Below are 24,416 nucleotides of genomic sequence, written 5' to 3'. Positions count from 1 at the left end.
GGGAAAAGAATCTAAAAAAGAGTGGATATATGTATATGTATAACTGATTCACTTTGCTATACACCTGAAACTAACACAACATTGTAAATCAACTATACTCCAATAAAAATTAAAAAAAAAAAAGCTCATCATTACCTACTGTGTATTGAGTGTGTCCACCATGCTGGGAGATATGTGAAACTATTTTATCCTCATAACAATCCTGAATCAGAGGCGTGAAGTTACTTAGCTAGGGCCACACAGTAAGGCAGCATTCGAACCCGGTCTGGGTGACTGCAAAGCCTGGGAGGTCCCAGCAGATGAGGGGAAGGAAGGAGGGGGAGGAGTCGTCTGTGACAGTTGTCCCAGAATGGGCATAAACAGGATGTGGTGTTAGATGAAACCTTTCCCCTACCCCACACCCTGCCCCCTGTAGCCCTGGTCCCCACCCCTAGAGGACAGCGGAACCCAGAAAAGAAGAGGCCTGTGGACAGAAAAGTCATGGTCGGGGCCAGGGTCGTATGGAAAGGGCTAGGGGCTGGAGTGGGGCTGGGGCTAGGAGGATGCCAGGGTGAAGGTCAGGCTGTGGAAGGGAGGTCAAGGCTGGGGGAAGAGAGACTGTGGTTCCGGGTTTAGCCCCAGGCAAGCAGATCCCTGGTCCACCCTGGGCACTGCCCAAGGGCACCTGCTGAGAGGGCTCGAGTCCAGCCTCTGCTCTGCAAGGGGCAGCATCTGGCCTGAGGGAAAGGAGCCTTTTCCTGATGTTCACAAAGGCAATCTATGGGCTATTGGGTCTTCCTCTTCATTAGTAGATGGAGAAACTGAGGTTTGGGGAAGGGGGCAGGGCTGAGGCCAGGCGACTCAGCTCTTGCTGGGCTCCTCTGACAGTCTGACTCCCTGGTGGTGTGCGAGGTGGACCCAGAGCTAAAGGAAAAGCTGAGGAAATTTCGCTTCCGGAAAGAGACGGACAATGCGGCCATAATAAGTGAGTGTCATCTTCCCTCCTGGAAGGATGGGGTATGGGGACAAGCGTGGGGGCAGATGGGAGGGGCGTCTAACCCCCATGTGCCCTCCCTCCTCAGTGAAGGTGGACAAAGACCGGCAGATGGTGGTGTTGGAGGAAGAATTTCAGGTGAGGGGATGGGGGGATGGGACCTCCAAGAAGGGCAGGGTGGGACTGGGAGACCCAAGCGACTGTGACTGATGCTAAGAGCCTGGCATTGGGGGCCAGAAAGACCTGGAGGTCAAGTCCCAGCTTAGCTGTGACCCTAGGTGAGAGACTTCACCTGTATGGGTCTCTCTTTCCTCATCTGTGAAATGGCGATAGCAGTCCCTACCTCTTAGGGTTGTCTGTGGATTCAATGATTTAATCCTTGTAGTGGGTTTAGAAGAAAAGTGTCTTAACACCTCTGGGCTTCAGTTTGCTCACCTGTAAAATGGGGATAACAATAAGACCCACCCCTCTGGGATTCGGGAGAGGTCAATGAGTTAATCCATGTGTATTTCTTGGACTAGTGCCTTGGCACACAGTAAGTGTTCATTTAATGGCAGTCTTTTTTTTTCTCTCCCCTCATCCCCAGAATATTTCTCCAGAGGAACTAAAAATGGAGTTGCCAGAGAGACAGCCCAGGTATCCTGGGGGAAGGAAGGGGAAGGTCAGGCCATGGGGAGAGGGGTGATGATAGGGATACAGACTGAGGGACTGCTTGGGTTCCAGTCCTATTCATGGGTTTGGGATCTATGCCTTTGAAGTCAAGTGTTCCTGTCCTAGGACTTTTGGTTTGTTTAACAAAATTTTATTGCAGAATTTTACACTAATAGTCATATGTAATGTTAGAGTTTGCTTTTTTTGTACAAATCGTGCCAGGTTTTGGTCTCAACATTGCACTTGCTTCATTTAAAAAAAAAAAGTTAAAATTTCCTTATTTTTCAATACTTGGGAATACTTTGAGTAGCAAAGGATTTATTTGACCTTTAATGATTGGGGAGAATCCTGTGTGAAGCCAGAGGAGCCTGGTGCTTTTGTGTGTGGAGGAGCTTTTTGACACTTCTGTGAAAACTGGTCTCTTTAGATTTTTCATCTCGACTGGGGTGAATTTTGGGTGCCCTACAACTTTGAGCCTCAATCCCAGGCTCTAGATCTCAGCCAGGACCAGCATCCTGGGCGTCTGACAAGTGCAGTCACACAGGGCCCCGTACCCAGAAGGGAGCCTTGAATGCAGGGCTTGATGCTCTACGACTGCCTGCTGTCTTGAAATTCTTTATAGTTTTATCTTTGAATCTGTGTTTTGTGTGAAGTGTGATGGAACAATGGAGCATGTGCTGGGGGCTTGGAGCCTCCCTCAGCTCATATCTCCAGCCTGGATGGGTTCTCAGCTACCCACTCCCCGCATTGCCCAGCAATGGCTGCTGCCCTCTGTCCCAGACAGGGGACCTGATTACAGATTCAGGGAGTGTCAGGGTCAGGGTCGGCACTCACCCCCTGCGTGACAAGTTCCAGGGTGTGCCTTTGAGCATTTCCACTCCCTCTGTGAGTGTCCCCACGCCCAAGACAGCGTGATTTTAAATAGGAAATTTTAAAAGATCAATCTGGAGAGAGACTGCAGAAGAAAGGAAAAAAGCCTTTCTCCTGTGTTTATGACAAGGGGCCCTGCATTTTCATTTTGCACTGGGCTTGGGAAATTATGTAGCTGGCTCTAGTCTCAGCCCCTGATTCTAGTCCTCTGGATAGTAAAACATAGTGGTTGAGCACTTATACTCTACCAGCCAACTTCCTGGGTTCAAGTCTATCCATAGAACCTTGGGCAAGTGACTTCACCTCTCTGGGCCTCAATTTTACCATCTGTAGTATGGGGATAATAATAGTACCTACATCATAGGGTTGTTGTGAATCAAATAAGCACTTACTTATTTATTATTTATTTATTTTGGCCACGCCACTCAGCATGTGAGATCTTAGTTCCCTGACCAGGGATGGAACCCGTGCCCCCTGCAGTGGAGGGGCAGAGTCTTAACCACTGGACCGCCAGGGAAGTCCCTAAGCCATTTTTTCTTAAAAAAAAATTTTATTGAGATATATTTGACATATTATATTAGTTTCAGGTGTACAACATAATGATTTGACATTTGTATATACTGTATTACAAACTGTTCACCACTATAATCTAGTTAACATCTGTCACCACACATAGTTAAAAAAATTTTTTTTTCTTACGATGAGGATTTTTTTTTTTTTTTTTTTTTTTAAAGGATTTTCTTATTTATTTATTTATTTATTTATTTATTTTTGGCTGTGTTGGGTCTTCGGTTCGTGCGAGGGCTTTCTCCAGTTGCGGCAAGCGGGGGCCACTCTTCATCGCGGTGCGGGGACCGCTCTTCATCGCGGTGCGCGGGCCTCTCTCTATCGCGGCCCCTCCCGTCACGGGGCACAGGCTCCAGACGCGCAGGCTCAGCAATTGTGGCTCACGGGCCCAGCCGCTCCGCGGCATGTGGGATCTTCCCAGACCAGGGCTCGAACCCGTGTCCCCTGCATTAGCAGGCAGACTCTCAACCACTGCGCCACCAGGGAAGCCCAGAGGACTTTTAATATTTACTCTTTTAGCAACTTTCAAATATACAGTACAGCATTGTTAACTATACTTACCATGCTGTATGTCACATCCCTAGGATTTATTTAAAATAAATAATGGAAATAAAATAACTGGAAATTTGTACGTTTTGACTCCCTTCACCCATTTCGCCCACCCCCACCTTTGGCAACCACTAATCTGTTCTCTGTACTTATGAACTTGGTGGTTTGTTTCTTTGTTTTTATTTTTTAAATTCCACATATAAGTGAGATCATAAGACATTTATCCTTCTCTGACTTATTTCACTTAGCATAATGCCCTCAACATCCATCCATGTTTCAAATGGCAAGATTTCGTTCTTTTTTATGGCTGAATAGTATTCCATTGTGTGTGTGTGTGTGTGTGTGTCTGTGTGTGCATGTGTGCGTGTGTACTGCATCTTCTTTATCCATTCATCCATCAATGGACACTTAGGTTTTTTCCATATCTTGGCTATTATAAATAATGCTGCAATAAACATGGGGGTGCATATATCTTTTCAAATTATTGTTTTCATTTTCTTTGATAACTACCCAGCAGTGGAATTGCTGGATCACATGGTAGTTCTATTTAGCATTTACTATTATTATTATTATTTTAATTATTAAAAAGACTTTTAATTTTGAAATTATTATAGATTCACAGAGAGTTGCAAATATAGTACCCCTTATCCAGTTTCCCCCAATGGTTACATCTTACCTAACTATAGTGCAGTATCAAAACTGGGAAATTGACATTTATACACTGTATGTATAGTTCTATGTTATCTTTTCAAAAAAATTTAATTAATTAATTAATTAATTTTTAAAAATACAGCAGGTTCTTATTAGTTATCCATTTTTATTATTATTTTTAAAATCATTTATTGTGTTTGAGGCCAGTACCCTGGGTCTCAGTTGTTAACCCTAGGTTCTCAGACTCAGTCAAGATTTCAAGGTTGTGGTCTCAGGTAACGGGCACTGGGCCTGGGCTCCAGGCCAAGTCCTGAGTTTGAATTCCCTTTTGCTGCTGTAGGTTCGTGGTCTACAGCTACAAGTACACGCACGCCGATGGCCGAGTGTCCTACCCCTTGTGTTTCATCTTCTCCAGCCCCGTGGGTGAGACACAGCTCTACTCATCCTGAGAAGGGGGTCTTAGATTCTGTGTGAGGGTGTGTGAGCGTGTGTGTTTGAGTGCAAGTGTGTGTGCATGCCTGTGACTGGTGATTGTGTGACTGTGTGTATGTGTGTAGGTGCCTGTGTGAGAGTGTGGTGTGAGTCCTGAGAGGGCATTGGGTGGAGGTGGAGGCACAGAGCCCCCATCCTCCTTAGTCCTGAGGTGTATAAGCAAACTCACTTCTTCCTTTTACCTAGAAACCCCTGTCTGGCCCCAAACCATCTCCAGGGACCCTAGAATAACTTCAAGCCCCCAAACAAACCTGGAGACTCTGACTATAGCCTCCAGGGACCTCCTTAGAACAGTTCCTGGGACTCTTAGAAAACTCCAGGGTCTGCAGGACATTACTAGGGCCTTAGAGAACACTCTGGCATTCCCCAGTTATGCTTCCTTCTTCTCTTTTCCACACAGGCTGCAAGCCTGAACAACAGATGATGTACGCAGGGAGCAAAAACAGGCTGGTGCAGACGGCAGAGCTCACAAAGGTCTGGGCCTGGGGCTGAGGCTCCCGAGTGTGAGAGGGAGAGTCTGGACTCCTGGTCTGAGGCAGGAGGGGGCTGGGGATCTGGGTTCCTGGGTTTGAAGGAGGAGGGGGTCAGGGCCCTCACTGTTTTCGGTTCCTGAGTGGATTATAATACTGAGCCCTCTCTCTGCCCAGGTGTTTGAAATCCGCACCACTGATGACCTCACAGAGGCCTGGCTCCAAGAGAAGTTGTCTTTCTTTCGCTGACCTCTGGGCGGGGGACCTGAACTCAGGCCCCCTAGGACCTGAACATCTGAGACCTTAAAGAAATTAAAATGCAAGAACTCAAGAGACCTTCAGTTCTGGCTCAGTTTCTGTTCCTCACTGTGGGCCGTAGGTGGCAGTCCTGCAGTACCAGCCTTAGGCCAGTAGAGGTCAGGCAGATCCAGTGGACGCCTGCTGAGGCCTGGGAGTAAAGGAGGATACAGTACCTGTTCCTCTGAAAGAAAGGGAGGGGCCTGCAGGATTTCCTAGCGAGAAATGAGGGAGGCCTGGTCTCCTAGAGGGATTGGGAGGATATCTGAATCTGTGGAGGGGCCACTCCCAAGGGGGACAAGGACACCTGCGTCCCTGAGAGTAAAGAAGGCAGAGTGCCTGTCTCCCCACCTCTCACCTTCCCACCCTAGCAGGCATTAGCTTGTACCTATGCTAATTTTCTCAGTGAGCCCCCAGGCCGGAAGATTTTCAAGGCAGAAAAGTTGTTGAAGTTACTATAAAAGTGAAATATAACAGCTTCAGGGGCTGGGGAGTTGCTGGGGGTGGGTGGTTTGTGCAGTTGGGTAGGCCTGAGGGCCCAGGTCTGGGAAAGAGTAAGAGGATCCAGGACTCTCAGTGGACCCCTGAGGAGTATGAGGTTGAGCAGGCAGGAAAGGGACACTGCCTGCCCCTGTCTGGAGATTCTTCTTTCTTTCTCTGTCATCTCTGGGTATTTGACTCTCTAAGGCTTTCTGTTTCTGAGGGACATTCATTGAGCACCCATAGTGTACCAGGCTCTGAGGATTCTGAGATGGGCAGGTCTTCAGAGTTGAATCACTGTCTCTCTCTGCCTCTCCTCCGGGTCTCTGATTGTTCCTCTCTCTGTCCCTAGATTCAGGGACCTGGGAACTCCCTCCTCCCACCCTTTTCCAGGTTCCCAGTTGAGAGGTGGCTGTTGCCATGGTAACAATGACAGAGTGACCTTGGGCCCTGGCTGCCCCTCCCCCGGCCCTGTCATTCCTGGGGGAGGGTCCACAAGCCCAGCTCCAACCCTTCCCCTTCCTTCCCAGCCTTAACATGCCATGTCCTCATCACCCCACTCTGTCCCATCCCTTGCCCCTTGTCCCCAGTCAGGACAAGCCCTTTGCATGAGGGATTCAGGATAGAATCGCTCTACACTGGGCTATAGAGAGATCCCCACTGCCCTCAGTTTTCTGGGGGGAGAGGGTTGGGCTGAGCGCCTCTCCTCTCTTTCACCCATGCTGGTGCCCCTATCCCATTTCTCTTGCTAGGGATGTCTCTACACCTCCCTCTGCACAGCCTCAGTTCCTGAAGGCTAGAGATGAGGAAATAGGAGGGGTCATTCAATGAAGAGGTCAGCAACTCCCGGTCTGAAGGGATCAGAGAGGCAAAAGGACTTTTCCAAGGTCATGAACTTACAAGATCAAATGGATAATAATAGCCAGCTCTTTGATTGAGGGCTTCCTATGTGCCAGGTGCTTCTATAGGCACTTTACAGGTATTAACTAATTTAATTCCTACAGTAACCCGTGAAGAAGGTACCAGTATTATCCCGAATTTACAAATGAAGAAACTGAGGCACAGAAGTCAAAAATAGTTGCTCAAAGCCACACAACTAGTGGTCTGTACCGTTAGAACTTTAACCCAAAGCTATCCCGTGGTCCACGGCCACTCCCTCTCTTAGGCAGGGGATTCAGGGAACCCGCTCCTCCTCGTCTACCTCCTCTTTCTCCTCCCACTACCCCCCACACCACAGTTGAACTGTCTGCCTCCAGCTTCATGATTGCAAACGATCCAATCAGAAAGAGGCATGTGCAAGGACTTGCCCAATCAGGAGCAAGGAGTTTGGAAAGCAGGGACCAATCAGAGAGGGTGACTCTGAGGGGCAGTCCAATGCAGAGTAGGTTTGAGTAGAGGGCTTGTGGAGGGACCAATCAAAGAGGTCAGAACAGAATACCGCTGTACAATGCAAAGTGGGCTCAATGGGGCGTTGCTTTTGGTTTGGGGCCAGGCCTTTGAGGGGCGGTACAAAGTGGGAGCCACCTCCTCGCTTTCCACCAACCTCCCCTCTAGGTTCCCACAGATCCAGGCTCCCTAGGCTTTTCCTGGGGCACTTCTCCCTGCTAACCTTGAATGTGAGCAGGGCTTATGTTGAACAGGTGAAGACTGGACATTAGGTCGGAGCTGAGAATGGGGTACCCAAACTAGGCCTGAAGGGCCAGTGCCTAGGCTGAAAGCTTGACGCTTTTGGAGTGGAGCCTAAGGTGGAGGGGTGGGGCTTAGGTGGGGGCAGGTCCCAGACTGAAGACGTATGAATGTAATAAATTTTAGGGTGGTGTCTAAGGTAAAGGGGTGGGGCTTGGGCTGTGAGGGTGGGACCTAGGCTTGAGGGGTGTTATTTAAAATATTTATTTATTTATTTTTGGCTGCCTCGGGTCTTAGTTGCGGCATGCGGGATCTTTCCTTGCGGGTGCGCAGGCTTCTCTCTAGTTGTGGCCCGTGGGCTCTGGCCGCGTGGGCTCTGTAGTTGTGGCACACGGGCTCTCTAGTTGTGGTATGTGGGCTTAGTTGCCCCGCAGCATGTGAGATCTTAGTTCCCCGACCAGGGATGGAACCCGTGTCCCGGGCATTGGAAGGGGGATTCTTAACCACTGGACCACCAGGGATGTCCCGAGGGGTGTTATTTATTTAGGTCAGATAGGGCAGGGATTTTGCTGTGGGGTGGGGCCTTAGAGACAGAGGGTGGAGCCTATGCTTGGGGGCGGGGCCTAAGTTGTTGAAGAATTAGATTGGATCTCTATTAGCTGGTTTAGGTCAGGAATTAGGGCCCCAGGGAAATAATCACACTATCAACTTCTGCCTGTTGCCCTGTTTTTCAGGCCAACTCACATTCCCTGACCTCATGGGGCATTCCCCTGCCTCTGGGATATATCCCTCCCCTTGCAGGGACCCCAGGCTGGGAGATCCTGTTTATTCCTGAGTGTGGGGTCTCCAGTGAGTCTGCAGCAGATCTAGCTTCCAGACCCTCTCCTAAGAGGAGTTCAAGGACACATGTTTACCGAGCACCTACTGGGTGCCAATTACTACTCTGGACACTGGAGAAAATTGGTGCCCATGCCACCTCCCTCAGGTGGCTTACATTTCAATGACTAGACAATAAGCAATAAACAAATAAGTAAACAATAAATAGGTAAACAAACAAGCAAACAAGAGTATTAGCAAGAGTGATAGGGCTATGAAGGAAATAAAATGAGGTGATGGGATGATAGAAATGGTGGGACCCATTTGAGGTTTTTTTTTTTGCTGCCTCTTTAGTCTCTAGAAGAGTCCTCCGGTTTTTTCTCCACCAACATTTATCATGAAGAATTTCAAACATACAGAAAAGTTGAAATAATTTTACAGTGAACACCCATATATCCACCACCTAGATTCTACCATTAACTTTTTTTTTTTTTTTTATAAATTTATTTATTTATTTTTGGCTGCGTTGGGTCTTCGTTGCTGCGCGCGGGCTTTCTCTAGTTGCAGAGAGCGGGGCTGCTCTCCGTCATGGTGTGCGGGCTTCTCATTGCGGTGGCTTCTCTTGTTGCGGAGCACAGGCTCTAGGTGCACAGGCTTCAGTAGTTGTGGCATGCGGACTCAGTAGTTGTGGCGCACGGGCTTAGTTGCTCCGTGGCATGTGGGATCTTCCCGGACCAGGGCTCGAACCCGTGTCCCCTGCATTGGCAGGTGGATTCTTAACCACTGTGCCACCAGGGAAGTCCCTAACTTTTTTTTTTTTTTTTGGCTGCGCCATGTGCCATGTGGGATCTTAGTTCCCTGACCGGGGATTGAACCCGTGCCCCCTGCATTGGAAGCTTGGAATCTTAACCACTGGACTGGCAGGGAATTCCCTACCATTAACGTTTTGACTGTACTTGCTTTATCACATAGCCATCCATCTATCCATCCATTAATCCATTTTTATTTTTAAAGTATTTCAAAGTAATCTGCAGACATCAGGAGAATTGGTGGTGGTGAGGATGTAAATTGGTCATGGGAAAGAGATCTCTGAAGAGATTACATTTGAATTAAGAATTGAATGAAAAGATGGGATCAGCCATGGAAGGGGAAAAGAGTGCAAAGGCCAAGGGGCTGGAATGAGGTGGTATGTTGGAAGAAGAGAAAATTCATTATTGAGGCTAAAAGACAAGCGTGGTCAGGGATGAGGTCAAGAGGTGGGCAGGGGCCAGAGCTCACAGGGCCAGATATGCTCTGTGAGTGAGGCTGTCACTGCCTGGGCTCAGGCTCTTTGTTTCTCCATCTCTGTATACCTTTGTGTCTCTTATTATTAACTTCTCACCGCCTCGGCCCCTTCCACTCCTGTCCACCCCAGGGCTGCCCTCACCCTCTTTCCCCTTCGCCTCCACCTTGTTCTGACATTTACCATCTGTGTGACCCTAGGCAAGTGACTAAACCTCTCTGTGGCTCAATTTTCTTCATCTGTAAAATGGGGATAATAATGCGACTTCCTCATCTGGCTGCTGTGAAGAGTGAATGGAGTCATATATGTGAAGCCCTTAGATCCATTCCTGGTACACAGTAGTGTTGGACACGTGTCCACTTTTGCTGTTATTATTCTCCCACATCTGTCCTCCCAGCCCTGATCCTCCACATCCTGGCAGGGAGCACCAAATACCAGGGTGAGAGGTGGGGATGGTGCCTGGGTGGTGGTGGTAATGGTGGTGGTGATGGTGAAATCTAAAGACTAGGGGTTGGGAGGTGGGATTGTGAGTGCCCCCAGGGGGATCTAATGGTTGTGAGTGGTTCACTAGAGCTTCACTAGAGGGAGGTTCACTAGAGGGAAGCTCTGCAGAGATGCCCTTGATCTGGGGGGCAGGGCAAGCTCCATGTGATGATGTGGCTAGGAAGAATTTAGGGAAGGGGTTTAGGGGAAGACCTTGGAATCCAAATGGGATTCAAAATGGGAGGGATTTGGGCCACCAGGAAGCTGGGGAATTGCAATAAGACAGATTTTGAGGGGAGGACTTGCTGGGTTTAGGGGCCAGTGAATATCTCAAAAAGAGGTGGAAAGTGGCCTGAGATACTCAGTGGGAGAGGGGCTGGGGGTCAGCTATTTGATAGGAGTTGGGCAAAGGGGTCTGAACAAGGAAGGAACACGGCATTCTGGACTCCACAGAAGTCACAGGGAGGGGGAAGGGTCTTCAGGGTTCAAGAGAGAGAATAGGAATGGGGAGGAGGCTGGGTCCTCAGGAGGGCAGCACTGGTGGGGAGGATGATCAAGAATCTGGGGCAAATTGGGCATTCTGTAAACCAAGGGGTGCCTTGGAGGGGAGGACGGTCTGGGATCTAATGGGGGTAATCAGGAACGTTTAGGGTCTCCCATGTGGGTAAGAGACATATTTGGGCCTCCTAGATGTTAGATGTGGTCTGGAGTTCCTATTGGGGGCAGGGAATGGTTTGAGGTCGAGAGGTTAGAAGGACATAGGGGGTCCCCAGGAAGGAGTGGGATATGGTTTGTGGTCCTGAGTGGCTGTAGAACATGGTTTGGGTCCCCAAAGGGAGTAAGGCACGATCTGGGGTCTCCCTGGATGTTGACATATGGTCTGAATCTTCTCTGGATGTTGGGGTGTGATCTGGGGGCCCTGAGTGATGGGGTGTGGTCTGGGGTCCACCTGAATGTTGGGGTATGACTTAAGGTCCCTCCCTGATGGGGGTGCTGTGGATCCCCTTGGATGCTGGGATGTGGTCTGGGGTCCCCTTAGATTTGGGGGTACAGACTAAGGTCCCTGATGGGTTTGGGGCAGAGTCTGAGGTCCCCAAGGAGAGTAGGACATGATTTGTGGTCCTGGGTGGCTGAGGAACATGGTCTGGGTTCTCAAAGGAGGTAAGGTATGATCTGGAGTCCCCCTGGGTATTGGGACACGATCCGACGTCTCCACTGGGGCTTCAAGGGTTTCCCATGCCAGTCGGGGCGTGGTCTGGTGGTCTCCGGGGAAGCCGGCAGGGCTGGAGGTGGGGCTGGGGAGGGGTTGGGGGCGGGCCGGCAACTCCGCAGGGGAGAGGGGTCTGCGGCGGGCCCAGGGGCGAGGGTCGGGGGCGTGTGGCCGCCCCGCCCGGCCCCTCCGGTCGGCGTCCCCTCCCCGCTTGCGGCGGTGTTGGCGGCGGGGCTCCGGCGGCGGGCGGTGCGGAGGGCGGAGCTCGGCGGCGGCTCGGGAGGGAGGGTGGGAGGCGGGAGGGAGGCGGCCCCGCGGCACCGCGCCCCCTCCCCCGGCCCTCCCCCCACCATGGCGCGGAGCGAGGCAGCGGCGGCGGCGGGGCCGGGCCCGGGGCCCCCCCTTGACTGGGTGAGCGCGGCCCGCAGCGGCCGGGGAGGCGGCGGGCGGGGGCGCCGGTGTGAGCGCCGGTGTGAGCGTGCGAGCGTGTGTGTGTCCGCGGCGCTGCGGCGGGCCCGGCGTGCGCTCGCGCGGCCCTCTGTGTGCCCGGCGCCGGCGTGTGCGGCGCCCTGCTTGTGTGGCCATCCGGGTGTGTGCCGGGTGTCGAGCCGAGGTGCTGTGTCCTGCCGTGCGTGTGTGTCCCCCGGGTGGCCGCCCCTCCTGCTGTGTGTCTGGGGGGCTGTCGCGCGCCCATCGGAGGGGCTGTGTGCAGGTGTGTGTGCGTGGGTTGTGTGCCCAGGTGTGAGTCCCCCACCCCACCCCCCCGCAGCTAGTGTGTTCGCGCGGCTAGCTGCGTTGGGTGTTTGTGTCCGGGTTGGATGTCCATCCCAGGGTCTGTGTAGCCGGGTGTGCCCTCTTGGGTGTCCATTTGTGCGTGTGTGTGTGTGTGTGTGTCTGCGGGTTGTATGTCTCCGAGGGTGTGTGTCTGTGCGTCCATGTCAGGTTCCCGGCGGGGGCTGGGGCTCAGCGCCTCGTGGGGCCAGGCCTCTGTGTGGGTTTGGGGGAGGGGAGTTTGCCGCTCCCTCGGTCCATGTCAACTCCGGGGGGGTGGTCCTCGGCGGTCCTTGGGGGAGACGGCCATGTCTTCCCCTTCCCGGTGGCTGGGTGGGGGGGATGGGCAGCCGGTAGGTGGACAGATGGAGGGATGAGAGGCCGAGGGATGGACAGATGGGCCCTAGGGGAGGGACGCAGACCCGGCCCTTTCCCACCCATCCCACCCCAATCCCCCACCGGCCAGATCTCCGCAGATGGGGCCGGAGTTGCCTGCATCCAGATAGCCAGGCTGAGGTACCTTGGGCTGCTGGTGGGAGGATTGCCTTGGACCAATGCTCTACGACTCAGGCCTCCAACCCTCTGAGATTCGACCTGCTGAACTCTGACCTGGCTGGGGAGGGGTTGTGCTGGGAGGGAGGGATGTTAGGATTTCTTTGGCCTGGGAAGTAGGTGGGGCGGGGGTGCCTCAGGGCTGGGAGGCATGTGTGTCCATGACTGTGTGTGAGTGGGATTCTCTGCTTATCTGTTGACTGTGCCACTGTGGTTCAGTATTTTGTGTGTATTTGTAAGTGTGTAAATCCCTCACAGGGCAGTTGTGTGAGCATGTCTGTTATGAGTGAACATCTGGGAGTGTCTGTGCAAAGGTGGATCTTTCTGTACCTGTGTGCTTGTTTGAGTATGTATCAGCCTTGTAAGTGTCTGTGCACGTGTGGTTCTGTGTATGTGTGTGAGGTGTGTATTCGCAAGTGTGTGCATCTGTTGGTGTAGTAATGTATCAGCTTTGTGACCATGCATCATGGGGATATGTGAAGTTGCATGAGTGTGTTTGGGCATTTAAGAGCATGCACCTGTGTATCTTTGTGCGAGTGAGCATCTGTTATATGTGTGTGCCCCTGTGTGTTGGTGAGTGTGCAAGGGTAGATCTGTTATAGGTGCACGCACCTGGGGACACGTGGGTTTCACTGTTGTGTGTGTGCATCTGTGTGTGAGTGTACAAGGGAAAAGGCAATATTGTATGTGTGGTTGTGTGTCGGTGTGTCAACCTTGAGGGTATGTGTCTATACTGTGAGTCCATTTTTGTGTTCACGTTGGTCTCTGGGGGTGGGGTTGTATATGTTCAAATACATATATTCAGGATGATATGCACACATGTGCCTGTGTCCTTGACACAAGGCTGACCCCACTTATGGGCCCAGTGAATTGGGGCCCATGTGGCATGACCTGTGGTATGCTGGGATCCATGGATACAAGTGTGCCCACATCCTGGACCAAGAGCCTATTGAGGGCAGGGGGCACACAGATCATGCTGCTGTGTCCATGGAAATCCAGATGGAGAGCCGTGGGTTGTGGGCCCATGTGGGTTTTGGCATGTCCACACATGTTGGTGTGACAGTGGTGTGATGGTGAAGATGGGAATCTCTGGTCCTCCCCCATCGCCTGGTACTGTTCAGGTCTTTGAAGCTGGGGGACTGGGATGTGGATTCTGGAAGGAGGAGGCTGGGAGCCTAGAATCCTGGGTTTGAAGGAGAAGAGGGCTGGGGGGCCAGAGTCCTGCGTCTTGAGAAAGGAAGGAACTGAGACCTGGACTCTTGAATCTGAGGGAAGGGGAGGGTGGGGTTCTTAGCCTCTTGAACCCCCAGAGGACAAAGGACAAAAGTCCTAGACTCTTGGGTTTTGGAGGGTGAACAGTCTTAGGCCCAGACTCCTTGGTTTCCAGAGGTGACTTCCTGGGTCCACCTGAGACTATGCAGAATCTGCAGCAGGAGAGCTGAGAGAGTGATCACACCAGGGACTTCCTTGGCTGAGATGGTCTCTGAGTCAGGTCTCCGGAAAAGAGCCAGAAGAATGTTAACAGTGTGGTTTTGTTCCTTTGCAGGTACTGGCCAAGGCCCTGATTCCCTGAAGAGAGGTGAGTGGGGGTCCCACAGGCTGGGGAGAGGGATGTGGAGTGACGGGGCTTGTTCTGAGCCAGCTGGAGGCCTGGAGCACTGCCTTGTATGGATTTCAGTGGCGGGTATGGCAGGGACCAGGTGCCCCCCCAGGCTGGGGGGTAGTGACAAGGTCGGGAACGTCGTGTTTGGGTAAGGGCTCGAAAGAACCATGGCATGGGTGGTAGGTGGCGGTCTCAGACCTGGCGCCATCCCCTTTCAGGATGAGTCAAGTGGTCGGAAGAGGGAAGTTTCCACATATCAGTAAAGGATGCAAAAGAGTTTCCTGACATGATATGACCCTGCATTTGGAGAGGGGCGTGGATATGGTTTACCATTTTGTGTGTGTATGTGCACGTACGTGGGAAAATCTCCTGATAGTCAGACCTGCTGGTGGCTGAGAAAAAGCCAGAGAAAATGATAATTTAACGCTAATAGCAGCTAACATTTATATAGTGTTTACTCTGTCAGCAACTACTCTAAGCATGTTACAGTGTATTATCTCATCTCATCCTCACAATAATCCTATGAGGCAGGTGCTATCATCCTTGTTTTACAGATGAACACACTGAGGCACAAAGAGAGGAAGTCACCTGATTCAAGTCACACAGCAGGGAATTGGGGTGTGAACCTGGAAAGGTTGCGGCCAGATTCTGTCCAGCAAGGCTGCACTGCCTCTCGATGAATGTTAGCTGTTTTCAGTGTTATTATTACAGTTTCAACTTGAGTCCCACCCAAGCTGTGGGACTTCCCGTTGCATAGATTGTGGTTCTGAGCCCTAGAGACCCTACTGCCAAGCAGGTACAGAGCTGGGCCTCCTACCTTGGGAGCGCCACCTCCCAGGCCAGGGTTTTCTGTCCGATGTAGAGCAGTGTCCTGGAGGGAGTGCAAGACGAATTAGTGGGGGGCCTCAGAGATGGTGGGATGCCCTGACTTTGCCTTTTTCTCTCTTCAGCCCCATCACCGTCTCCCTCAGTCTCTCTCTTTCTTCCCGTCTTTATCTGTCTCTATAACACTCTTAGTTTCTCTTCCTGTCTCTCCCCCTCTCCATCTCTGTGTCTCACTCTCTCTTTTCTGTGTGTGTCTCCTCCACCCAGTTTTTCTGTCTCTCTTTGCTTCAGTCTTACTGTATCTTCACCTTTCTTTCAGATTCTTTCTCTTGTTGTCTCTTTGTCTCTCTCTCTGAATCTGTCTCTCTGTAACTGTGAGTCCATCTCTCCCTCCCCCTCGTCTCTCTCTGTCTCTTGGTCCCTTCTCTGTGTCCACAGTCCCCTCCCCGTGGGCCAAAGGATCAAGGCCACATCAGGCCACAGGCCCCAAATGCAGATTCCTGGGAGGTGGGCCAGCAGGGACTGGGGCATGGGGTGGGGTGAAAACAGTTTCAGGGACCCCCCCCTTCCCATCCTTTTCTCTTCACCCCCCACCCACCCTGTGTTGTGATGGGAGCTGACATGTCGTGGGCTGCAGCTGCCGCAGGGGGAATCCCCGCCGGAAGGTTTTGCCTGGAGCAGAGGCACAGCCTGATTTTGTGTGTGTGTGTGTGAGTGTGTGTGTGTGTGTGTGTGTGTGTGTAGGCATATATGGGGCCTTGTGTTGTGCCCACTAATGTGAGCATGAAAGTCTGCCCTCTGCGTGGGAGCTCAGCAGAGCCCAGGATGAAACCAGGCTCAGAGAAAGACTTCTCAAGACTGAGCAGGGAGACTGATGTGTTTTTCTCAGCCCCTTCCACCTTCAGACCCCCTCTGCTACAGCCAGAGGTTGGGGGCGGGGCGTGTATTACACTTAACATTTACTGAATACTTACTGTGTGCCAGGCCCCATGCTCAGTGACCCCTATGAATGAGTTCACTGAACTCTTGCAGCAACCCAATGAAGACAGTACAATTATCAGACCATTTTACAAATCAGGAAATTATGGCCTAGTTAGGGAAAATCATTGGTTTGGGGTCACAGAGCTAGCAAGTTGGGGAAGCCAGGACTTGAACCTGAGTCTATTTGATCTCAAAGCCCTTGCTCTTAATAATAGTGCACATTTCTATGTCTGGCACATATTGGACATGATGATAATAATAATAATTATCCACATATATGTATTGAACACATTTTATGTGCTGGGCACTGTTCTGAGTACACCATGCTCATTAATCCATTTAATCCTCACAGAGGTAAGGCCTGTTTTTATCTCCATTTTACAGATGAAGAAACCGAGATTCAGAGAGGTTCAGACACTTGCCCGAGGTCACACAGCTAGTAAGTGTCAGAGCTGGAATTTGAACCCAGGGAGTATGGCTTTGAAATCCATGACTTTAAGCTCTAGTCAGCAGTGATTTTTCAAAATATATCGTGGGTAGTGGAAGACCCAGGCTGGGCCAGATGACATCCCTCTGGTTGGGAGATTATAAGAGGTCTGGGAGCTCCTAGAAGAGGGGCAGAGGTGGGGGTAGGACACTCAGAGGTGGGGCAGTGGTAATTTACCAAGCAGCATGGAAATACTGTTACCTGTTAACAAGTGCATGCCAGCTGATGATCAGTCTTGTCACTGTCCTATAGGACCCGCTTGTCAGGAAGGGAGGGATCTGGGTTGGACTCCTAGCAGGAAATCCCAGGGTGGCCAGGCTGGTGGTCAAGCCCTACGCCTGGGTGACCCTTCTCCTTCCTTGCAGATCTCACCTCCCACTCCTCCCATCTTCCCCCTGCACCATGGCTCCGGGCCCATTCTCCTCGGCGCTCCTCTCGCTGCCGCCTGCTGCCCTGCCCTTTCTGCTGCTCCTCTGGGCGGGGGCATCTCGAGGCCAGCCCTGCCCCGGCCGCTGCATCTGCCAGAACGTGGCGCCCACGCTGACCATGCTGTGCGCCAAGACCGGCTTGCTCTTTGTGCCGCCGGCCATCGACCGGCGCGTGGTGGAGCTGCGGCTCACCGACAACTTCATCGCGGCCGTCCGCCGCCGAGACTTCGCCAACATGACCAGCCTGGTGCACCTCACCCTCTCCCGGAACACCATCGGCCAGGTGGCGGCCGGCGCCTTTGCAGACCTCCGCGCCCTCCGCGCCCTGCACCTCGACAGCAACCGCTTGGCGGAGGTCCGGGGCGACCAGCTCCGCGGCTTGGGCAACCTCCGCCACCTGATCCTCGGCAACAACCAGATCCGCCGGGTGGAGTCGGCCGCCTTCGATGCCTTTCTCTCCACCGTGGAGGACCTGGATCTGTCCTACAACAACTTGGAGGCCCTGCCGTGGGAGGCCGTAGGCCAGATGGTGAACCTGAACACCCTCACGCTGGACCACAACCTGATCGACCACATCGCCGAAGGTACCTTCGTGCAGCTTCACAAACTGGTTCGCCTGGACATGACCTCCAACCGCCTGCATAAACTGCCCCCTGATGGGCTCTTCCTGAGGTCCCAAGGCCCCGGGCCAAAGCCACCCACGCCGCTCACGGTCAGCTTCGGCGGCAACCCCCTGCACTGCAACTGCGAGCTGCTCTGGCTGCGGCGGCTGACAAGGGAGGATGACCTGGAGACGTGCGCCACCCCTGAGCACCTCACCGACCGCTACTTCTGGTCCATCCCCGAGGAGGAGTTCCTGTGCGAACCTCCGTTGATCACTCGGCAGGCAGGCGGCCGGGCCCTGGTGGTGGAGGGCCAGGCGGTCAGCCTGCGGTGCCGCGCTGTGGGTGACCCTGAGCCGGTGGTGCATTGGGTGGCACCTGACGGGCGGTTGCTGGGGAACTCGAGCCGGACCCGGGTCCGGGGGGATGGGACACTGGATGTAACCATCACCACCTTGCGGGACAGTGGCACGTTCACTTGCATCGCCTCCAACGCCGCTGGGGAAGCCACGGCGCCGGTGGAGGTGTGCGTGGTGCCTCTGCCTCTGATGGCGCCCCCACCGGCCGCCCCGCCACCTCTCACCGAGCCTGGCTCCTCGGACATCGCCACGCCTGGCCGACCTGGTGCCAATGAATCTGGGGCTGAGCGCCGGCTTGTGGCTGCCGAGCTCACCTCCAGCTCCGTGCTCATCCGCTGGCCAGCCCAGAGGCCCGTGCCTGGCATCCGCATGTACCAGGTCCAGTACAACAGCTCCGCAGATGACTCCCTTGTCTACAGGTGGGTGCTGCAGTCCCAGGACCTCCTCCCACCCCAGGGGCCCTCCCTCCCATCTGCCGGCTCACTAGGCCTTCTTGCTCAGCTGGGGTTCTAGATGGGTATGTAGAGTGGTCTCTGGCTCTCATTTGCCATATTTCCTTCTCTCTCTCTTTCTGTCTCACTGTCTTTGTGTTTCACGCATTTTGCATATCTTCGTTTAGCACCCACATGAGCCAGACCAGGGCTGGGCACTGGAGTTATAACTGTGAATGCGCCCAGCATGATCACTGCTCTCATGGGGCTCATGGTCTACATCACTGCTCGCCAAAGGTGTCTGATTGTCTACCTTGTCAGTTAAACATTCTAGAGCATGAAATATACTCACACATATATATTTACAGTTACATTTATATTTGGAAATTATATACCAGTGCTACTGTATCAACACATTGGGTACATTATAGAAACAGAAAAGTATGAGAAAAAGATATAAATACAAATTATTTCCACCATCCATTGGGTTAGAAGCCATTGCCCCGGTGAGGACAGACACGTATGGTGTAGACAGATGTTAAAGAGTTACTTTTCCCCATCATCTGTTTTTCTCTTGTTCTCACCGTGTCTCTGTCTGTCTGTACCTTCTCTCCCTCCTGCCCTCATGAGGCACTAAGCCCCTGCTCTGTGCTAGGCCCTGAGCTGGGTGCAGGGGACACAGGGAGACCAAGAGAGCAGTCCCTGCCCTCAGGGAGCTCACAGCCCAGAGGGAGGAGGCAGATAGTACACGATGAATTAACAGCCTTGGCCTTGCGTTGCGTCTCCAGCTGGGTAGTTTGTGAGTGTGGCTCACAGCCACAGACCTGGCACACAGTGGGCGTTTGATAGGTGGTTGTGGACTCTGTGGACGTCTCTCCTTCATCCTGGCTCTGCCTCCCTTGGGCACACTGTAGAGTGCCCGCTGAATGCTTAATCCTGTGTTTGACTTCACTTGGGGGCGCCAGAGGGGGTGGAGCCATTTCCCCACCTGTGGGCAACCCCAGATCTTGGGGGTGCTCAGACCTGCACTGAGAAGTCTGCCTCTTGGGGTCCATCTTCACCTTGCCCAGTGTTCTCTTGGCCACGGTCCTGGCACACAGTAGGCACTTTCCCATTGTTGGTTGAATGAGTAGATGCCTCCCTTTTCTCTTGTCTCTGTCATCCTCATTTTCCTCTCTTTTTGAATCTGGTCACCAAACACTGAATAAATGCCTACTGCATGCCAGTTTCCATGCTGGGCCCAGGCCTACCGAGATGGATCAAACACTGGCCCAGTCTTACAAACATTAGGGCAAACAAATGAACAAAACAAAAACTTTTATAAGATACTACCAAGGATGCTACTCCATTCGACCTTCCCAACTCCGCTGTGAGGCAGCTATGATCCCCCCTCCCATTTTACAGACAGGGAAGGTGAGGCTCAGTTGGGGGAAGTCACTTGCTCAAGGTCACACAGAAAGAGGCAGAGCCAGGATTCTAGTTCTTACCCTTCTAACTCCTAATTCTGCCCTTTTTACATGGAACACATGTTTATCAAGCACCTACTGTTTGCCAGGCAGGGATTAGGGGAGATGGATAATACATTTCTGTAAACAGCTCTTGGTTTCTGTGATTCTCCACCTCTCTCTTTCTCTTTTCCTTCTCTCTCTAACCCATGGTCACTACATGATGGAGTGGAGGGAGGTTTACAGGTCCACAGACCCTGCATGTATGCCGACGTTGATGGCCCTCTGTCTCCAGCTGGGCAACAGACCCTGGGACTCTTCCCTTCCCTGTAGGGCTACAGTTCCAATCCTCCGTCCCCCATTGCAGGCGCCTGTGCTACAGCACTGCAGGGGTTAACTTCCTCACTGCCGCCATGGGCGGAGGTGACAACCAACCAGAAGCCTGCTCTGCTGCTTGCTTGGGTCTTACAGCCAATTAGAGACACATGGGCTCAAGCTTTCTTAAGGAGCCAGCCTCTGTCCTTGAAAAGGGGGGGAGTCCCTAGCAACTGGTTATTTTGGGGGAAGGAGCAAAAGGAATCCAAGGCTCTTTGAGAAGGGATGATGAGAGGAAGAGGAAGACTTACAGCCAGGGGGCCCAAGGTTGGATGGGGGGGGGCAGTGGTCTGTGAAATGGCAGGCAGGGGCAGAGTCGGAGAGGTGGTGGGCCTTTATGAGGTGGTGAGGGCCTTACTTGAAGTCTTTCGGTGGGAGGATGGCTCTTGGTGGTGGTGGAACCTTCTGGAGGTGGAGGAACTGAGGTGGGTTTCAGGACCAGAAGATGGCCTGGCTAGAACTGAGGTGGGTGTCAGGACCAGAAGGTGGCCTGTAGAGATGGGGGCATGGCCTTTAGCAGAGGTGGTGCTCCTGCAGCATAGTCCCCACGCAGATGAAGAGGCGGTTCTTGTCTCTGGTGACCCACTAAGAGCTTTGTGGGAGAGGAGAGCTTGCGAGATTGAGTGCATGCAAATCTATGTGCATGTGGCAGTCCCAGGTTAGCCGAGGCTGGACATGGAAGGGATATGCCCAACAGAAGAGGGGCAAGGCCTAGTGGGAATGGTCTTATAGATGCGGAGGAGCACAACTGAGCCACAGCAAGGGTTACTGGCCAGCATTGTGTGGGACGCAAGCTGTTAATGAAATTATTAAGTGCCAGGCTTTGGGTATGTTAACTCATCATACTTCACGCCATCTCTATGGAGTAGGAATTGTTAATACCCCCATTTGGGGGAAATGAGACACAGAGAGGTTAAGAAACTTGCCTGAGGTCACAGAGCTAGCAAGGAGCAGAAGAGAACTCAAACCCTGGCATCGTGGCTCTCAGACTTTGTCAGCTTAACCACTTCTCTACACTGCTGCTTATTTGAGGGCAGGGGCCCACAGCAAGAAAGGAGCATGCTTTCTTGGCTACATTTGCCCCAATTATGGATGAGACTTACCCGGGGCGGGGGGGCATGATTTAGTGACTTCAGGCAGTATAGGGGCAGGGCGTGCACAGAGTGGTTGCCTTTGTTACCTGGACACGGTGCAGGACATGCAAAGAGTGGACATGGTCCTAGGCACAGTCGGGGAACCGTCTCCAGTGGACCGTTGTGGGGTGTGGCTTGGAAGACACCTGTCAGTCAGAAAGGAAGTGGCCTTTAGCCGTGGCCCCTTAGTAGGCGGAAATATATAGTTGAGGGGCTTGGAAATTGTCCCAGAAGATAGATGCAGCTACGAGATGTGTATACCCAAGGATGTACAGATGAGGGGGAGTGGTCTGTATCATGGTTTCCCTGAAAGGACAGGAATGTGTAGAAGAGAGGAACTAGAAGAGCACCCATTGCCCCAGTAGGAGTAAGATGGGGTGTGAGGTGACCTCATTGTCCACTTGAGTGAGGGTGGGGCATGCAGGTAAGGGGGCGTGGCCTGTAGCATCCATCCCCTTAAAGGTGGGAATATGTAGTTAAGAACGCTTGAATGGCATTTGTCCTAGTAGGAATGAGACACTCCTAGGGCGCATGCTCCTTGAGGGCAGGGCATAAAAACTGTAGCATTCCTCCCTGGCAGGGGCCAGGATATGTAGATGAGGGTAGATGAATGGCTAAAATTATCCTAGTAGGTGATGAGACACGGACAGGAGGTGGGTCTGAGGGTGGGGCATGCAGGTAAGGGGCGTGGGTTGTATCAAAAGTCCTGAGAGGGTGAGAATTTGTTGCTTTAATGGCTGCTGTTGTCCCAGTAGAGGGTGAGACACTGGTAGGGATGTATCGTTTGGTCCCCCCGGGTGGGACATGCAACTGAAGCAGCGTGGTTCAGAGTGGCGCTAACCCCGCGCTGATCCCGCCCCCTCCCGCAGGATGATCCCATCCACCAGCCAGACCTTCCTGGTGAATGATCTGGCAGCGGGCCGCGCCTACGACCTGTGCGTGCTGGCCGTCTACGACGATGGGGCCACGGCGCTGCCCGCCACCCGAGTGGTGGGCTGCGTGCAGTTTACCACGGCAGGGGATCCCGCGCCCTGCCGCCCACTGAGGGCCCATTTCTTGGGCGGCACCATGATCATCGCCATCGGGGGTGTTATTGTCGCCTCCGTCCTCGTTTTCATAGTTCTGCTCATGATCCGCTACAAGGTCTACGGCGATGGGGATGGCCGCCGAGTCAAGGGCACCTCCAGGTCGCCTCCGCGGGTCAGCCACGTGTGCTCTCAGACCAACGGCGCAGGCGCAGGCGCAACGCAAGCCCCGCCCCCGCCGGCGCAAGACCGCTACGAGGCGCTGCGCGAGGTGCCAGCTTCGGCTGCTGCGGCGGTGGCTGTCGAGGCAAAGGCCGTGGCGGCGGACACGGCTTCCGCGGAACCGGAGGCGGTCCTTGGACGCTCCCTGGGTGGCTCAGCCACCTCGCTGTGCCTGCTGCCGTCCGAGGAAACCTCCGGGGAGGAGTCCCGGGCCGCTGCGGGCCCTCGGAGGAGCCGTTCTGGGGCCCTGGGACCGCTGGCTTCGGCGACCCCCACTTTAGCTCTGGTTCCTGGGGGAGCCCCGGCCCGGCCGAGGCCGCAGCAGCGCTATTCGTTTGACGGGGACTACGGGGCGCTCTTCCAGAGCCACAGTTACCCGCGCCGCGCCCGGCGGACAAAGCGCCACCGGTCCACGCCGCACCTGGACGGGGCCGGAGGGGGCGCGGCCGGGGACGACGGAGACCTGGGGCTGGGCTCCGCCAGGGCGCGTCTGGCCTTTACCAGCACCGAGTGGATGCTGGAGAGTACCGTGTGAGCGGCGGGCGGGCGCCGGGACGCCTGGGTGCCGCGGACGATCGCCCAGCCGCCCGGACGCCGGGGCAGGACTCGGGGGACAAAGCGCCGAGCTACGACGTCGGACTGCAGGGGAGGCGTGCCCTTCTCCTCCCTGGAGGGGGTGGACGGCCTGGGCTGCGGCTCGAGGTCACGCCCCCGCGCTCAGGGGGGTTTGAGGGCGGGCCGCCGAGCTCCCCTCCCCCACGGACTTTAAGCCCCCCTCCTGCCCCTCCCCCCGCGCGCTCGCGGACCTCGCTGGAGCCGGTGCCTTACACAGCGAAGCGCGGGGAGGGGCAGGGCCCCCCCGACACTGCAGCACTGAGACACGAGCCCCCTACCCCCGCCCGGGACCCGGGGCAGGGGCGAGGGACCCATTTCTTGTATCTGGCTGGACTAGATCCTATTCTGTCCCGCGGCGGCCTCCAAAGCCCCCACCCCCACCCCATTCAATTCCCTGGTCCCGTCGGGTCTGGCTTGGGGTGCCCCTTTCTCTGTTCCCTTCGTTTGTCTCTGTCCCGCCCTCTGTCGTCTGTGTCTTACGTCCTTCCCTGTTTGTCTCTCATTTCTCTGTCCCGTCATCTCTTCTCCCTCTGCACTCCCGTATTGCGTCCAGCCTCCTTGTCTCTCCAGATTATATCTCCCCAGTACACATTCTCCCGGGCAGGTCCCACTGGAAGGACCAGACTCTCCCCTATTCCTTCCTCTTAACCCCCAAATAAATCCCCACATGAACAAAATCCAAAACCAAATCCCCCTCCCTACCGGAGCCGGGACCCTCCGCCGCAGGAGAATTAAACATTTTTCTGTGTCTGAGGCTGCTCTGCTGACCTCTGTGTGTGTCCATGTGTCTTGGGGAGGTTGAGGGGGAGGGTGACCTAGATTACAGCATAAGGGCTCTTAAGTGAGACTGAAGGTAGGACAGCTAACTGGGCCCAGGGAGATTTGCAGACAGTTTCCTACCCTCTGAGAGACTTAGAGGTGGGGAATAATATGTCAAAAACAAAACCAAACCCCAAACGGCACAAACAATAGCTAAGGTTTAGTGAGTGCTTGCTGTGTGCCAAGCACTTAATTCGTTTAATCCTCACAACAGCCCTAGGACATCAGTACCATTATCCCATTTTATAGATGAGTAAATTGAGGCCCAGAAGTAAAGTAACGTGCCCCAGGTCACATAACCAGAAGGTGGCAAAATTGGGATTTAA

At 53.5% G+C, this 24,416-nt stretch overlaps 2 protein-coding genes across 6 annotated transcripts; both read left to right on the top strand.

Annotated features, from left to right (window-relative positions):
- Positions 1-401: 401 nt before the first annotated feature.
- On the top strand, positions 402-5,541 carry GMFG (glia maturation factor gamma). The gene is made up of 7 exons (XM_007179986.3): positions 402-483; positions 868-964; positions 1,062-1,111; positions 1,560-1,609; positions 4,602-4,684; positions 5,154-5,227; positions 5,401-5,541. The coding sequence occupies exons 1-7, from the start codon at positions 481-483 to the stop codon at positions 5,470-5,472; spliced, it is 429 nt and encodes a 142-aa protein (XP_007180048.1). The 5' UTR covers positions 402-480; the 3' UTR covers positions 5,473-5,541.
- A 6,209-nt stretch (positions 5,542-11,750) lies between these two features.
- LRFN1 (leucine rich repeat and fibronectin type III domain containing 1) lies at positions 11,751-24,025 on the top strand. Of its 5 annotated transcripts, none has more exons than XM_057533445.1 (5): positions 11,751-11,828; positions 14,287-14,319; positions 16,534-16,588; positions 17,002-18,444; positions 22,279-24,025. In XM_057533445.1, exons 4-5 carry the CDS (start codon positions 17,039-17,041, stop codon positions 23,189-23,191), a joined length of 2,319 nt encoding a protein of 772 aa, XP_057389428.1. In that variant the 5' UTR covers positions 11,751-11,828; positions 14,287-14,319; positions 16,534-16,588; positions 17,002-17,038; the 3' UTR covers positions 23,192-24,025. The 5 variants fall into 5 exon arrangements, with proteins under 5 accessions (XP_057389428.1, XP_057389432.1, XP_057389430.1 ...); XM_057533447.1 differs by lacking the exon at positions 11,751-11,828 and adding an exon at positions 11,861-11,905; XM_057533446.1 differs by lacking the exon at positions 11,751-11,828 and adding an exon at positions 12,004-12,030.
- The last annotated feature ends 391 nt before the right edge of the window (positions 24,026-24,416 follow it).

This window comes from Balaenoptera acutorostrata, chromosome 19 (genome assembly GCF_949987535.1).
Source record: "Balaenoptera acutorostrata chromosome 19, mBalAcu1.1, whole genome shotgun sequence".
NCBI classification, from domain to species: Eukaryota; Metazoa; Chordata; class Mammalia; order Artiodactyla; family Balaenopteridae; genus Balaenoptera; species Balaenoptera acutorostrata.
The sequence above is the reverse complement of the archived record's forward strand: the minus strand, read 5'-3'. Positions and strand labels throughout refer to the sequence as shown.

What these genes read in the sequence shown, in the direction of transcription:
- GMFG (XM_007179986.3), top strand. An exon ending in TGTTGGAGGAAGAATTTCAG is followed by an intron (nt 1,112 to 1,559) that starts GTGAGGGGATGG and finishes CCTCATCCCCAG; the next exon opens with AATATTTCTCCAGAGGAACT. An exon ending in AGACGGCAGAGCTCACAAAG is followed by an intron (nt 5,228 to 5,400) that starts GTCTGGGCCTGG and finishes CTCTCTGCCCAG; the next exon opens with GTGTTTGAAATCCGCACCAC.
- LRFN1 (XM_057533449.1), top strand. Translation starts at nt 17,039, where the DNA reads ATGGCTCCGGGCCCATTCTCCTCGGCGCTCCTCTCGCTGCCGCCTGCT. An exon ending in GATGACTCCCTTGTCTACAG is followed by an intron (nt 18,445 to 22,278) that starts GTGGGTGCTGCA and finishes CCCCTCCCGCAG; the next exon opens with GATGATCCCATCCACCAGCC.